This window comes from Orcinus orca, chromosome 4, assembly GCF_937001465.1.
Source record: "Orcinus orca chromosome 4, mOrcOrc1.1, whole genome shotgun sequence".
Lineage (NCBI taxonomy): Eukaryota > Metazoa > Chordata > Mammalia > Artiodactyla > Delphinidae > Orcinus > Orcinus orca.
Window position 1 is genome coordinate 119,068,042 of NC_064562.1, and position 16,484 is coordinate 119,084,525.

Below are 16,484 nucleotides of genomic sequence, written 5' to 3' on the forward strand. Positions count from 1 at the left end.
ATCAACAAAGTGGTAGACAGGTCATTTGAAATTATCCAGTCAGAGAAGCAAAAAGAAAGCAAAAAAGTGAAGGGAGCCTAAGGTACTTATGGGACACTAGCAAGTAGACCAGAAGAAGAGAGATGGGGACAAAGAGCTGATTTGAAGAAATCAATAATGGCCCCAAATTTCCCAAATCCAAGGAAGGAAATGGACATCCAAATTCAGAGTTAAGCAACGTTCTGCTAGACTGGAAACCTGATGACTGATTATATTTTTAATGGCCTTTAAACTAGTTTTATTATTCAGGTGAACGTACCTACTAGACGTCGTAAAGAATCAAACCTGCAGTGCTGTTATAGTGTTCTGTTTGGGTAAGGGTGAAAAGGAGAAACAGGCCCAGGGGAAATTATAGGAGGGGACACTTTCCCCTCAGCCCTAGTGAATCCCTGTGACAGTATGTTAAGATAAGGGAAAATATCCAATCCAGACTTTAGAATGATGGCTATGATGCAATTCATAATCTTTTCCTTTGAATAAATATTCTTACCAAAGAGCCAAGAATGCCTTGAAATCACTAACTCTGTTCTGAACCTTAAGCATCTTGCTGTTCTATGCGGTTTTTCAAAGTTATATGCTATAAAATATCAAATACTCTCTAAAATGTAGTTCATAACCTCTTGTAGGGTCAGAGACCCCTCTGGGAGTATGATAAAAGCAAGTATGGACCTTAGTACCCTAGAAAAATGAATCCACACACAAAAGTTAACATTAAATTTCAGAGGTTTTACAGCCTACATGAAGAAGTCCACCTTAGAATGCCTTACGTATCTGTGGGGACCCCACGTTTAGAAAACTTTGATGGAAACTCTGGTTGCTGTTTCCCCATGTCTAAAGTGAAAGGGTAAAATAATCTATGTGGTTCTTCCACTTGGGAATAAATGTGCAATCGGGTACAAAGTCTAATAACAAACCAACCAATTTAGAGTGCTTGCATAGGGAGTGGGGTGGTTGGTAAAACACTGAAAAGTGAGGAACAGCTTTTGTAGCTTATCACAGCAAAAGGAAGATTAAACCTAGAAAATGAAGAGGTCGTATCACTTGCTATTCCTTAACAACTTAAGTGTGGAATGCATGTATGTATTTTTACAGCAAAATTCTGAAAGTCAACAAACAAGAAGAGAGCCAAACATACCCTGAGTACCCCACCGAGAAACCATCAGTTAATATTACATGGTGCCATCATTCAGAACTAAGCAAACGTTTATTGAATGTTCAAGGTACTAAAAAGGGAGTCTGTAATTTTGTTAATTAAATGATGTTTCATATTAATTTATGAATCATGCTTTGGAATTCTCTAAGTCACATGTGGATAACTTTACATTAATGAAAAAGTATACATTTTATGTATACGTGGAAAGATTGGAAATTTCCTTCAATAACTTTATTCTTTACAAAACATATAAATAAATAAAACTATTCAACTTCTAAAGGATTGCCACATTCAAGAAGAAGGTATTGCTATCACCATTCTAAATAACGGGAATGAATCCCGTTCCTTCACCTTCCAATTCTACCGGCAAAGTGAAAACTGAACTGAAATTAAGTTGGACTGTGACATCATTGCCAGGGATAAACGCAGGCATTTCCAAACATGGAACGCTGGGCCCCCAGAAAAGTGACAGAGAGTAATCTACTGAGTCTTGCACTCGGGCACATCTTTTCCAGAGGAGGCATGCCAAGGACCTGGCTGGGGATCCACAGTCTCTGCTCCAGCAATTTGTTCTACTGAGAGGGGAAAAAAAAAAAAAAATCAACAACAAAAGTAATCTTAGTAAAAACATACACAAATCCCAAATACAACTAAAGTGAAAAGGATGTTTGGAGTAGAGATATAAGAAGAGATGTAAGAAGAAGGGAACACAGCACTTAAACATGGTTCATTATTTTGCTTGTTACAAAACTATATTTCACTTCAGCAGAGTTGAAGTTTTTTTTTTTAATAGAACTTTATTGGAGTATGATTGTTTCACAATAGTGTGTTAGTTTCAGAGTTGAAGAAGTTTATTCCCCATTTTCTCATAAGATGAATTGTTAGAAAAACCATATTGTACATAAAACCAAGAAGTAATAAAGTCTTATTTGGAATTCATCAATTTGAGATTCAAAGTGAACCAAACACAGATTAGCTCAGTTAGATTTTCTTTTGTCCTATTTTTAGGGGGAAAAAAAAATGGTGAGCTGTACAAATACTATGTATTTTAGAGAATATTTAGCCATCTTTAAAAAGTTTTCTTTGAGCCTTTAAAAAGCACTTCAACTGCATCTGTTTATAAACAATATCTATTTTCAAATTATTATATTCATGAAGGTAAATCTAGAACAACTGGTCTTGGAAATTATCTTAGGTGTTGAGATAATATAAATTTCCTTTTATAATTAAAATTTTTTTAGACTGACATTTTACTAATTCAAGCTGAGACTATGTCCTTTAATTCTGAATTGGTCAGTTCTTGATTTATATATCCCCCCAGACTATTCTTTTATTTTACTTAAAAACTGTACCAGAGAGACCCATGTATTGATTAAAAAACGTAAGCATTTTTATTTGAGGTTGGATTACTTCATATTATGCATGTGCCTTTGGCACTGTCAGATAAAAATCAATAGGTGATTATAAAACTTTATCAGTGTTTGAATAGACCCTTCTAAAATGGTGTGTGTGTGTGTGTGTGTGTGTGTGTGTATACAGCAAAAGTTCCATAGAAGTGTTAGCTAATGGAAGGTCCTCAAATGTTTGTTACATACTGTTCAATGAAGTGAATAGTTCAAAATTTTTCCCAAATTGCGTTGTTACTTCCTATATCTCTAACAGCACTGTCAGAGTGCTGACGTGATCCAGTTTTGACGTGTAGTTGACGAGAACAGACTGATTCCTTCTTTGTCACAAAGTAGAGTTCTCATAAACCCTGGTAACCTTTGCTCAGAGCTTTAAATGATCTCTGCCAGCTGCCTCTCTTAATGTACAGTTTTGTTGCTTTAGGTTTCTACAAGTGCATAAAAGGGTGTTTCTGAGAGGCAGATACACTGTCACAAAGGGCCGTGGCCATACACACGTGGGCACATGATAAATGCTATGTGGTGACAAAGACTGAGAAACGCCATATTACAGAGCTTCTCCGGACATGTTCCCCACCTCTGTGTATAGCACCTCCGCAGAGCTGGGGGCGATCCCTGACTCCACCCCAGTCCATCCGATCAGGCACCTAGCACTGCTCATTTTGCCCCCAGATCTCTCCCATCTGTCCACGTCTCTCCATCTCCATTGCACCTGCCCAGGTTCATGCTGTCACCCTTGCCCAGGCAACTGTCAAACTCTTGCTCCTATGATTTGTTGGTTACCTAACATCTGAGGTAATGTTTTCAAAATTTACAAGTCATCACGTTCCCCTGCTATTGTTTAAAGTCTTCCAACAGCTTCCTCTAGATGCCTACAGGATCAAGTTTAAATTCCTTTACACTATCTACAAAGTCCTGCATGTCTGGCTCTGAGCTCTCTCTTTGGCTTCACTGACTACATCCACAGAAGCCTGTGTTCCTTGTGCTCTGGTCACAGCATATTTCTTTCAATCCTTCCCCTGACTGTGGTTCCTCCTACCCTGATGGCGGCTGTCACTGTCCCATCTGCCTGAAATGCTTTTCCCTCCCCTCTTTGTTAAGCTAACTCACATTAACCTCCTAGATCTCAGTTCCCTTTTTCAAGGAAGACTTCTGTAATATTTAAAAAACAACAACCTATTGTAAGTCTCATAGCCTTTTGCACTCTAGAATTTTACTTTTTTTGGTCACTTGATTACTGTCTATACCTGTTAGACTGTAAGCTCTAAGAAGGCAGGGACCATATCTGGTTTTGCTTATTAATGTACCATTAGGGTCTAATGTGTGACACAGAGTTGAAATAAAAAAATTCTGATCGATTAAATGAATAAGTAAATGATACAAGTCTATGATCTGGCTTGTGTAAAATGAATATAATACTATTGGAAATACTGGCCCATTGAATTGATAAGAAAATCTTTTTCAGTAAAACTGGTTTTGTTTATAAGGTAGTATCTTTATGGCCTTGGGAGAGTTGCTTGTCCATTCCAGGGGAAAGCTGAGGGTTTAAGAGGCAACCTTCACTTGGGGTTGTTTTCTTGCATTTCTAAAGAAATAATATCTTATTTTCAGATTTGATTTGCTAAGCAATGACTCACAAGTAGAATTTTTACATACCAAAGGGAAGAAAAAAAAAAAAGGCTTCACTTGGGGTAAAAAGTGACTACTGCACTTCAGAGCTGTGCTTTGGAGAAACTTTCTCCCACAGACACAGCAATGAAGTCTGTGCACTGTGAGCCTGATCAACGCCATCCTCTCTTGTCTACACTTGCCCTGTGGGGATCACACATTAAAGAGAGGTTCCAACCATTATCTGCCCCCCATCCTCGCCCCATTTCCAAGCAACCAGTATATTTACCTACCTGGGCAAAGGCCTAAACTTGAGTTATCAAAATAGTGAACCGGAGAAGGTACTGGCAAAGACTTTGATCGGCTATCAAAAAACCAAGACTTTGGCGATTCCTTTGGCACAGGATCCTGTAAATTCCTTTCCTTGCACTGAGATGACATATGTTGTCTCTTTTTAGAGGCTGTTCCAGTCACTTTAGGAGACTTTGGAGAATTCTCACAAGTTACTTCTTTGTGAGCCTCTCTTTTAAGGGTTCTCTCCTTCCACGTTTTGACCTCATTGTAAAGATGCTGATTATTGCTTAAATGTGAGGGGTCAGGGCGGGGCGGGTGGGGTGGAGGTGGAGAAAAAAGGAGAACATAAGACTGCAATTCCTGCAACGTACTCATGTTTAAGTTAAAAAAAAAAAACTGCTTTAAATTGTGGTAAAATATACATAACCTATAATTTACCATTTAATCATATTTATAGTTAAGTTTCAACCTAATGCTTCCTGTTTAGACTGTTTCCACAGTTCAGAAAATGAAATGAGGTCAGTATAGTTTAAGTAATTGTAATAAACCTCCGAAATCATGGAGTTTTGAAAAGAAAGCTCAGAGCATGACATCAAGTTTTTAAACAAATCACTGATATCGTCCAGAGGTTTATCTGTTGATAATTTGTGGCCATAATTTGGTAAATCAGTCTGGGTAGATGATTCTAATGTACCTTTGTTATTTTAAAAGAAATAATTCACGGTACTTTTCTGGATTAGTTACAGTCTTGCTTCTCATAGGAAATGCCACCAGCATTTATCCAGTTTCTCCAGACAGAAACCTGGGCAACCATCCTAGAGGCCTTTCTCTCCTTTACGTGAGCCAAGTCTGTTGATACAACCTCATACTTACTTCTCAAATTCGTTTCCTTATTTTTATCGGCATTGGCACCATTCCAGTCCATGCCAAAATTATCTTTTGCTTGGACAACAATAAACAGATTCCTAAATTGGGGCCTCCTATACTGTGATGCTATCTGATCTCAGCAGGCCTTGGCTTAAAATCCTCCAGTGGAATGAATCCTTCCATTGCGTTTTAGGATACCACCCAAACGTCCTCCCAATGACCTTTGGGGCCTGTGTAACCTGGACCAGTTACCTCTGGCATCTCATCTTGCACTTCACTGTCTCAGTCTCTATGCCCTGGCCACAGTGGATGTCTTTCAGTTCCACCAGCTGGTCACCCTTCCTGACTCAAAGCCTGTGCACATGCTGTCCCCTCAGCCTGGAAGGCTTACCCATCTCTCCTTTCACCTGGCCTAATTTCTACTCATTTTTCACATCCAGTCTTAAAGGTCCATCTCTTGATCACCACCCCTCCCCATACCTAGAAAAGGTTTGATCCCTCTGTGTTATACTCTTTCATAATGTCCTATTTTTCGTTGTTGCTGTTTGCTTGATAGCACTCATTACAAAGGATTAGTTATTTGTGGAATTATTTGTTTAATGCCTATTTTTTTCCTCGTCTCATTGGTAGAGGTTAGCACAAGTTTCTAGTCATTGGTAGAAGCCAAATAATTAAATTTGCCAGAACTGCTTTTAAAGTAAAACTAAGTAGGCTACGATAATGGACCTAAGGGGTTCCTCCTTGAGTAAGAGCCTCATTAGCTTGGGTATATGGACTTGTGGTGTATTTAAGCTGCTCCCTCAAAGATCCTGCTTTACTTCCTAGTTCTTGGCTTAGTTAAAAATAGGTCAACTGACAGATAGCCAACATCTGGAATGGTGCTACCATATTCTTATGCCTTTTAAAAAAGACATATTTTATGTAACTTAAAAATTACTTTCTCCGTATGTGTGAAGGATTGCCAACTGCAAAAAACTATTTATGTATGTGTCTATATCATCCTCCCCGACATGTAAGACGTAAGTATAATTTCTATATTGTGTGAGCAGATCTTACCTTAACAGCTCATTCTTTTGCTTTATTAGCTGTTCATTTTGCTGCTTTAACTTGGAAACTTCCTTTTCGAGCCGTATATACTCACTCTTCAGGATAAGAGCTTTCGTGCTTTGTACAATGCCACTGCCACCTCCACAGGTGAAGGGTTTATTTGAAGGCTGAGGATCAGCATGTTCTGATACCACTGTGGGAGGCAAAAATATAGACAGGTGATAATTTTAGTAGTTCCAAATAAAGAAATAAAGAAAACATTATGAAAGGTAGTAAGTCACTATAAAAACCAATACACCACCATCTCCCTGGAAGTCATCCTTGCCCACCTCCTTCTCCCTTAACCTCACACGGCTATTTGGTCATCAGTTCTAAACAGCTCTCGAATCCTCCTGCTTCTCTCCACCCACCAATTCCACTCTCATACTCCTGCTGAGATCGTTCACCACCACTGTAGTAGTGGCAATCCTCCCCAGAGCTATCCTCCACTGATCTATCTTCTAGAGCAGTAGAATCACCTGGCGGGTTTCCTCCTACAGTGTGTGTGGGGTCCACCCCTGTCATTCAGTGCATCACAAGTATTCAACACATACCTGTTCACAAGATAAACCTTAGAATGATATTAGAGCATATATTATTAAGTATTCTACACTGTGTGTGTAAAAGTAACGTAAGGAACTGTTCTGTAAATTTTAGATAAAACTGCATACAAGTGTGAGGTGCTTATGAAATAGAATAATCCACTGGGTCATTGACGATTTATAAAAGGGGGGTAAGGTGTGTGTGGGGAAGATACTCAATGTCCATTTCCTTTTGAATTATTCTGAATTCAGGGACAATATGTACCTGAAAGTCACTTACAAATCAAGAGTAATTATCCTGACCCTTCTGTAACAACGAGGAATCCTCAGTTCTATTTTTATCCCTTGAAGTTTTCCAGATAGGAGCTATGATCATCTTTAACACTATCTCTAATTCTTTTTTTTAAATGAGTGGACAATACTACACACAAATATCATCTTACACTTGCTTGACCTTTAGAATTTTCAGTGTGCTTTGCACACACAACTTTTAGTTTGATCCTTATTATATACATTGCCTTCAGGATTTCACACAGCCCTTAAGTGAGAGCAATCAGTTCAGAGGCCTGGCCCTGACTGCTAGTTCAATGCTTGTCTTACTGTACAAAGCTGCCCCAAGTACTGTTCAGCATTTTCTCTTTTCAAATGAAATATAAGAGATAGAAATACAGAAAAAGGTATAGTTTGAGAGATATATATGCAGAAATTGGATCATTAAACTTGAAGACTGTTCCTAAGATAAATTTCAAAAAGTTTGCAAGTATGCATCAACTCTATATTTTCAGTATCAAGAACAAATAGGATAATATTTAGTTATTTTTACTGTGAACTGATAATATTTTTACTGTGCACATGGTTACAATCTATTAAGACATGTGCTTGTATTTTTATTGGGAAGTATACTTATACCCTGATAGTTAAGTCATTCTTTTACAGTGCTGAAGATATCTTCACCAATAGGTAAAGATCTGATTATGCAAAAGTAAAATTTGTATTTTCTAAAAATCTATAATGGATAGACAGTTAAGATTACAGTAAACTAAGGAGATGTCACAGGATAAATATGAACCCAATGAATTCATTTTAAAAAGACTTTTTTCTTGGGGCTTCCCTGGTGGCACAGTGTTTAAGAATCCGCCTGCCAATGCAGGGGACACGGGTTCGAGACCTGATCTGGGAAGATCCCACATGCTGCAGAGCAACTACACCCGTGCACCACAACTACTGAGCCTGTGCTCTAGAGCCTGTGAGCCACAGCTACTGAGCCCACGTGCCACAACTACTGAAGCCCGTGCGCCTAGAGTCTGTGCTCCACAGCAAGAGAAACCACCGCAATGAGTAGCCCACGCACTGCAACCAGAGAAAGACCCGCATGCAGCAACAAAGACCCAACGCAGCCAAAGAACTAAAAAAAGTTCTTTCTAAATCAGTGATTAACTTAGCTTTATTTTTGACTATCATACCTGTAATAGCAGTCTTCAAAATATGTAAGTGTATTGAAGTAAAATGGAAAGATCGGGAAATATCAGCATTTTCTACTTACTTGAGGTATCTTGGGCCTGTTGATTTCTTCTAAGATTTTCTCTCAATAGCCTTATAACTTCTTTTTGATATTCCACAGTGGCTTTTGTCGAAGCGATTCTATTAAGAACAATAGAAATATGTAAAAGCCCAGAAACTAATTTTTAATGAAGGAATAAACACAACTGCTGTCAAGAATTTTCTAATAAGACACATCACATAAACACAATGTCCTGGTAGCAGTAGGTGAGCCCTCATGATACCCTCCTGGTATCATGCACCTCACAGCTATAACACCACCAAATTGGAAGTATTCTGTTTTGTTGCAGCAGCAATTTTTTTTTTAACATTGAGAAATCAATTCTTTTAAAATTTCTGCAAGCCCAATAGCTATTAACCGGATATTGTGTAAAATTATATCTGGGGGCACCATAAAATAAATAATTGGTATGTTACCATGAGGTCCTAGAAATACCTTGAAGGTACAACAATTACCAGAGCATGAAAGCAAAAAGCAGCTTCCTTTCTACATTGTCAGGAAAGCAAACCCTGGCTGCAGCTCTGGTCTAAGGTGATACAGTCAAAAGTCAAATTCTACTCATTGTTCCCTGGTAGAGACATTTTGTGAACTGTTTGCTTAAGCATTAATCAGCAATGATAAATCAGCAATGATACTCTGCTTTTCTTAGAGGCTGACAGTTATCTGCTGATTCGATTCTATAAGTAGAATTGCTTTTTATAATGAAGATCTTAATAGACCTAAGTTTCACTTCTTATCACCAGAAGCCTGGTTAGAACGAATGAAGATTCAGAGTGCTACATTTTAGGCAAAATTAGATATCATCATTAAATATTTATTAAAGATTTATAGGAAGAATTAAAAGTGTTAGGAGCCAGAAGGGATCTTAAGAAATCCTTTAATATAAACCTATCCTTTTATTGATTATGAATGTGAGGCCCAGAGAGATTAAACAGCTTGTGTAAGGTGATATATTCATTACAGGCAACATATTTCTAATTTAGTTTCCTGACACTGGCTAATGTTCTTTTCATTACGCTATACCACAAAGAACTTGAGGCACGTTATTACATATATAGTACTATATATAAATAAATCAATAAAAAGAGGATATGCTCTTGGGCATTAGGTATTATAATTTAAAAGGAAATACAACTTTTTCATAAAAATACAATGGGAAGAACAAATAAAATTAAGAGAACCAACAGAGACCTTAGTCAAACTGCTAAATACACCACAGGTTCTTAACATTTACTTTCAAGCGTAAAAAGGATATTTTAAAGCTCTTTAAATATGATTGAGCAAGAAGCATCCAAAGACATAGTGTGTTAGTAATCAGAATTGTGCTTATTTTAAAAACTTTGTATACGTAATGAGAATTTAATAGATTTAAAATCTGTGAATGTTTGTATTTATTTTTTTAAAAAGCAATAACAATATTTTCACATATTTAAAAAAGTTAACTAATGCAAAGAAAGTTATATAGTTTTGAAAGGAAATTTAAGCTTTTAAAGTCATGTTCAATTAAGGCAAAGACATACTCCTTTTCAAAGTCCTTGGCGTTTTTCATCTTCTCTAGGTCTATTTTCACCAGCTTCGTTTTGAGCTCCTCAATTTCTTCTTTATAGGGCTTAGCTCCTAAAGCAACTTTGTCCTAAATTTTTTAGAGAAAAGAAAAATAAAATAATTTTAGAGCAGTTCTGAAGAGTTGTTAACTGCCTTGATCTGGTAGAAACATTTTAAAACAGCAATCTTCAAATATATAAAAAGCAGGGAAGGCACGAATTAACACTGAAATGAATAACAAATAGATATGATGTGAAGTATAATCTGAAGCTCTTGGAAGCTAATACGTACTTAGAGGACATATGACTTTTGTTTCTTAGAACAATTTTTTTTCCCAATTTAAAAACAATCTACCTAAACAAATGAAACAAAGGTTGAAAACAATGAAATGGGCAGACGAAGGTTAATCAGGAAAATGAAAGAAAACGATGTCAGAACAGCAATGTAAATATCAAACTGGAACTGAATTTAAGGCACAAAGTATTATGTAGCATAGTTGAGGATATTTTGTAGTCAAAGATGGTTCAATCCAGTGATATATCTACTTTCTACTCAGAGGGAAAAAAATCCATATATAAATCTTTTTTTTTAATGAATAGATTTCATTTTCAAAGTAATTTTAGGCTTATGGAAAAATTGAGCAGAGAGTACACAGAGTTCCCATAAACTGTGCCCTCCCCCTGCCCCAACTCTCCTGTTATAAAACATATTAATGTGGTATAGTTGTTACAAATGATGAGCCAATATTGATACATTACTATTAACTAAAGTTCATAGTTTACATCAGGGTTTATTGTTTGTATTGTATATTCTATGGGTTTTAACACTTGTATAATGACATGTGTTCATCATTGCTCTATCATACAGAATAGTTTCACTGCCCTAAAAACCCCCTGCACTCCACCTATCCATCCTTCCCTCCCTCCCCTTAAACTGTTGGCAATGCCTGAACTTTTTACTGTTTCCCTAGTTTTGCCTTTTCCAGAATGTCATATGGCTGGAATCATCCAGTATGTAGCCTTTTCGGATTGGTTTATTTTAATGAACAATATGCATTTAAAATTCCTCCACGTCTTTCTGTGGCTTGAGAGCTCACTTCTTATTACTGCTAAATAAATTGCTCTTTTTATTGCTGTACCACAGCCACACAGTGGAATACTATTAGATATTGAATACAAAAATAAACCCATCTAAATTAGGAACCCAGAGAGCTCTCTATTCCTCTAGGCTTTCCCACTCCGACCCCCATCAAAACATCTGTACACACACAATGACTAGCAAAGACTAAAAAGATGCAAAGCTTCTAAAAATGACAGATGCTCAGCTTAAGGAGGTTGATGACTGGGTCAGATGAAGCCACTGTTTGCTCAGTCAGAGCACCAGTTCAATACCCAGGCCTTCTGGACCAGACACTGATATCAGGGACTCCCTGGGCGTGTGTCTGGCTGACGTGGTGTCAGTTTCCCAAGAAACTGCCAAACTTTCCTCCGAAGTAGCTGTACTATTTGCATCCTGCCATGATGACTGAGTGTTCCTGTTGCTCTACATCCCCACCAGCAATAAGTGTTGTCAGTGTTCTGAATTTTGGCTGTTACGGTATTTTGAGATACCAAAGGTGTGTAGTGTTATTCTTGTCATTTTGATTTTCAATTCTGTAATAACATGATGTTGAGCATCTTTTCTTATGTTTATTTGCCATGTGTCTGTCTTCTTTGGTGGGGTGTCTATTCAGATTTGTGGCCTGTTTTTTGTTTGTATGTTTTGTTTTGTTTTGTTTTTTGCGGGTACACGGGCCTCTCACTGTCGCTGCCTCTCCCATTGCGGAGCACAGGTTCCGGACACGCAGGCCCAGCAGCCATGGCTCACGGGCCCAGCCGCTCCACGGCATGTGGGATCTTCCCGGACCGGGGCACGAACCCGTGTCCCCTGCATCAGCAGGCGGACTCTCAACCACTGGGTCACCAGGGAAGCCCTGTGGCCTGTTTTTTAATCGGGTTGTTTGTTCTCTTATATTTAGTTTTAAGAGTTCTTTGTATATTCTGGATAACAGTCCTTTATCAGATATGTTTTGCAAACATTTTTCTCCCAATCCATGGTTTGACTTTCACAGGGCAAATGTTTTTAATTTAAATGAAGTCCAACTTATCAATTTTTTCTTTCACGGATCGTGTTCTTGGTGTTGTGTTTAAAAAAGTCATCGCCAAACCCAAGGTCTGCTAGTTTTTCTCCTATGTCATCTTCTAGGAGTTTCCTAGTTCTGTGTTTTATATTTACGTTTATGATCAATTGAGTTAATTTTTGTGAAAGGTGTAAGGTCTGTGTCAAGCCTTGTTTTTTCGCTTGTGAATGTGCAATTGGTCCAGCACCATTAGTTGATAAGATTATCCTTTTCCACTGAACCACTGAATTGCCTTTGCTCTTTTGTCAAAGATCAGTTGACTATATTTGTGTGGGTCTATTTCTGTGCCCTCTATTCTATTCCATTGATCTATTTGTCTATATACTGTTTTAAAAATTCAAAGAACTCCAAAAACAATTATCCATTTATGATATCAAAATTTTTTAAATATATTCTATAAGTGCAGAAGTTATAGTAACTTTTTACCACAATATAATGAAATAAACTAGTCATATATAACATTGTTTAAAATAATTCTTACGTAAAAAAAAATCAAAATTGGAAATACTGCCTTAAAATGAAAGACAATAAGAATTCCATATTTCAAACGTTTGGCATGTGATGAAAGCTGAACTCAAGACATACCGATCACCTTAAATAGTTTTTCTAATAAACTGAAAGTACAATTTTTAGTTAACATGATCTATTTATCATCTATATTTTAGATGGATTCTGTTAAGAAACTTTCCTTGTTCTACCAGAAAAAGAATTCCTTTGTGTATGAATTAAATTACATCAAATTTAGAAATTAATTTGGGAAAAACTGATGGATGTACAGTATTTAGGTTCCAAAACAGGAAATGGCAAGTTTCAAATCTTAAATCACATTTTCTCCTACATTACTCTTTGAAGTTCTGTTGTTCCTTTCATATATGTTTTCCTCATCTTTTGTTTAGTCTTCAAATACTTTATTTTAGATTCTGTGGCCATTATAAGATTTTTTTCCTATTGTGTAGGATGTCCATAAAGTTCTAGTGCAGTTTAAATTTTTAACAAATTCACTGCTATTTGACATACAATTTGTAAAGATACAACAGAGGAAAAATATAAAGACTTAAATGAAATTGTTAATGATTCATTTGTTCAAACTACTTTCTTCCATATTCCATTAATAAACCCTACATTACATTGGATAGGTATTTTCAAATAGTGGTAAATAGTTTTTTATTTTTTTATTATGCCAACTCTTGAGTTACATGCAAAAGACTGTATTTTATAGAATATTTATATAATACACAGAAACAAATTTTTCAAAAATTCAAACTGTACAAAGATTTTTATGGATACCCTGTATTTTGCTTTCTTTCGCCAAGGGTGCTGTACAAGACCCCCCAGACTCCGCTATATTATCTAAATGGTTACTTCTGGTATGCAGGAAAGATACTTGTCTCTCCATAATATAGGTTCAATCTATACTGAATGTGAAGTTTGCTGCTCACTCCCTCTTTCTTTATGCCCTTTCTTCACTTATGTGAGGAAATTAGAACCACTCTCTCTTGCCCCCCACCTGCCCCTCTTTCTCTTTTACTCACGCCTGCTCCATCTCAGTATCTTTTAGTTACTCCGCATCTCTTCTCCATATTGTTCATGCTCCCATCTAGTCTCATGACTTTTATATGCTGACAATTCCCCAAACTTACACCTCAAATTTAGATCTCTCTCTCTCTCTCTCAGACTCACATATCCAACTGCCTAAGACATATCTCAGCTTGGGTGTCCCCAATAGGCATTTCAAATTCAACGTGCTCCAAAGTGAACTCTGAGTCTGCTCCCATGGTCTCAAACTTGCTCTTCTGGCAGTCTTTTCTATCTCCATAAATGGCAAGTCCTTTTTCCAGTTGTTCAGGCCAAAAACTAGGGAAATCATCTCTGACTCCAAGAAATATGAGAGGAAGAGATGTGTGCCACTTCTGGGCTAGAGCCTTTGAGAGTAGAGATTTTAAGATATTTTAGCTTCTCCATCTTGTCCCTTTCCTGTGAGCCCAAGCATGGACAGCTTAAAACCTGGCTTTAATCACTAAGATGAAAACAGGACCCAAGGGTGTGGCAGAGAAACAAGATGGGAGAAATGTGGGCCTCTGATTGATCATGTGGAATGAAGCCATCCTCCAACCTGGAATTCAGGCTTTTATATGAGTTAGAGAAATAACCTTCCATCTTATTTGAGCCATTGCATTTTTGGTTCCCTTTGCTGTAGCAGCTAGCATGTCACACTAACGCACCCTTCTGTATTCTATCTTCAGAGGGCAACTTTTAAAAAATTAAGTAAGACCATAATATCCTTTAGCCAAAATCTTCTGATGATTTCCCATCTCACCCAGAATAAAAACCAAAGTAGTCTGCAAGACCCTTTATGGGTTGATTCTCTGCTACTTCTTACCTTATTTCCCACCTCTATTCTCTTGCTCACTCTGCTCAGGAGACAATGGCTTTCTTGTGGTTTCTTAAACATGTCTAGACTGTTTCTGTGTTGAAGTCTTTGTGTTTGCTATTTCCTTTGCCTAGACGGCCCTTTCCCTACTACATCACTCACCCCATCACTTCATGTCACCTTAAAGGTGTGGCTCTCCTCAATGCCCTTTTATAAAGTCACATCTCTTTCCCTTATACCCCAACTCTCACTCAGTATCCATGTACCCTTGTCTGGCTTAATTTTTTTCCATTGCACTTTTCACCATTTGACACACATATATATACTTCATTATTTTCTGTCTTCCTGAACAAGAACATAAACTCCTTGAAGGGAGAAACTTCTATTTTTTTTTCCCACTGCTGTATACATGGCATCTAGAACAATGACCAACACACAGCAGGTAACCAAAAATATTTGTTGAAAGAATAACAATGTGGTCATTTAATTATTTGAAATATTAAAAAACTACTGTCAAAAATTCTAAAGCCTCACAGTTGATTTTCTTGGTTTTTAGCTATACCAACAATTGTTGAAAAACAAAACTGAGATTATTTTCTCTTGCCTCTCTGTTTCATGTCTCACTGAATGAATCAGAATTTTTAGAACAATGTTAAATAATGGAAAGAACAGATATCCTTGACTTATTCCTAATTTTAACTGCAATGAAGAGACACTGGAGCAGGAATAGCACAAATACTTATTAGGGCTGGACTCAAGTAGCACAAGTGTGAGAAGTGGCTGGGCTAAAAAAAAGGGAGTGGTAAGGATATGATGAATGAGGGTGCAAACTGTGTAAGGGCATTCATGGTCAAAAAGATTTATATTACTGCTCTTTATAAAGAAAATAGGTCAGAGTCAGCCGAAAGGCTGGGACTCAATAACAAGGGATTAAGCAGAAGAAAAGAGAATTTTAAAATGCACTTATCTAATAAAGAATGTTAAATATTTATATAGGAAGCCTTTTTTTGAAAAATAAAAAAATAGACATTTTAAACTATAAAGAATAATATTTATATCTCTTAAAAATAATTTTTCTAGGAAGATAAAAATCATTATCTTGAATGAAAATATACTCCTGCATTTCATTTCTAAGTTGTCACTTGGTTCTTAAGAGTTTGAGTACTGAACTTCAGATATTCATAGATAATAGGAAGTTGAAGTAAAAACTGAGTCCTAGATTATCTGCCAAATTCAACAGTAAAAGAAAAAAAAAAACCAAACAAACCCTTTTACTTATAAAATAAGTTTGTTAAATTACCTGAAGTATTTGGATCATTTCTTTTGTTTTTTCAAGGCAATCATTTGATTCATTAACTTGCCCTTGAAGTTTTGCTATTATGTCATTAGTCATCTCAAGTTCTTTCTGCATCTTTATAATCTTGCCTTCCTCATGCATAGCGCTTTCTTTAGCTTCATGGAGTGACGTTTCCAGCTCTTGAGTTTTCTATTAGAAAAAGTACACATGCTTAAGGTCTGCCATATAGACAGAGTCATAGTATATAAGTTTAAGACAAAAATAATCATATATAGAAATTAATTTTCACAGATTTCACTAACAAAGGATAGAAAAGAAGAGAAGCCAATGTCACTCAATTTACACATGTATTTCTTTTTATTTGTAAGCTGATGTCTTTCGGATTAAAAAATGCCCACATTTTACACTATAAGGTTTAGCATTTATTTACTAGTTAGCATGGTGCCAAGCATATTAAATAGGTACTTACATTTTAAATTACCACTTAGATAAAGTACATTTGATAATTAGCTCTTTAAAGTAATACATGTCTTTTC

General features: G+C 36.7%; 1 protein-coding gene across 1 annotated transcript in view; it reads right to left on the reverse strand.

Annotated features, from left to right (window-relative positions):
- Positions 1-1,224: 1,224 nt before the first annotated feature.
- Positions 1,225-16,484, reverse strand: part of CENPE (centromere protein E) — a 74,079-nt gene continuing 58,819 nt past the window's right edge. Inside the window, exons 46-51 of the mRNA XM_033427836.2 lie at positions 15,952-16,137; positions 10,077-10,189; positions 8,539-8,636; positions 6,424-6,607; positions 4,500-4,786; positions 1,225-1,767 (exon numbers count right to left, since the gene is read on the reverse strand). Coding sequence (XP_033283727.2) covers positions 1,673-1,767; positions 4,500-4,786; positions 6,424-6,607; positions 8,539-8,636; positions 10,077-10,189; positions 15,952-16,137 — 963 coding nt within the window. The 3' untranslated portion in view covers positions 1,225-1,672. The remainder of the gene's footprint in view (positions 1,768-4,499; positions 4,787-6,423; positions 6,608-8,538; positions 8,637-10,076; positions 10,190-15,951; positions 16,138-16,484) is intronic.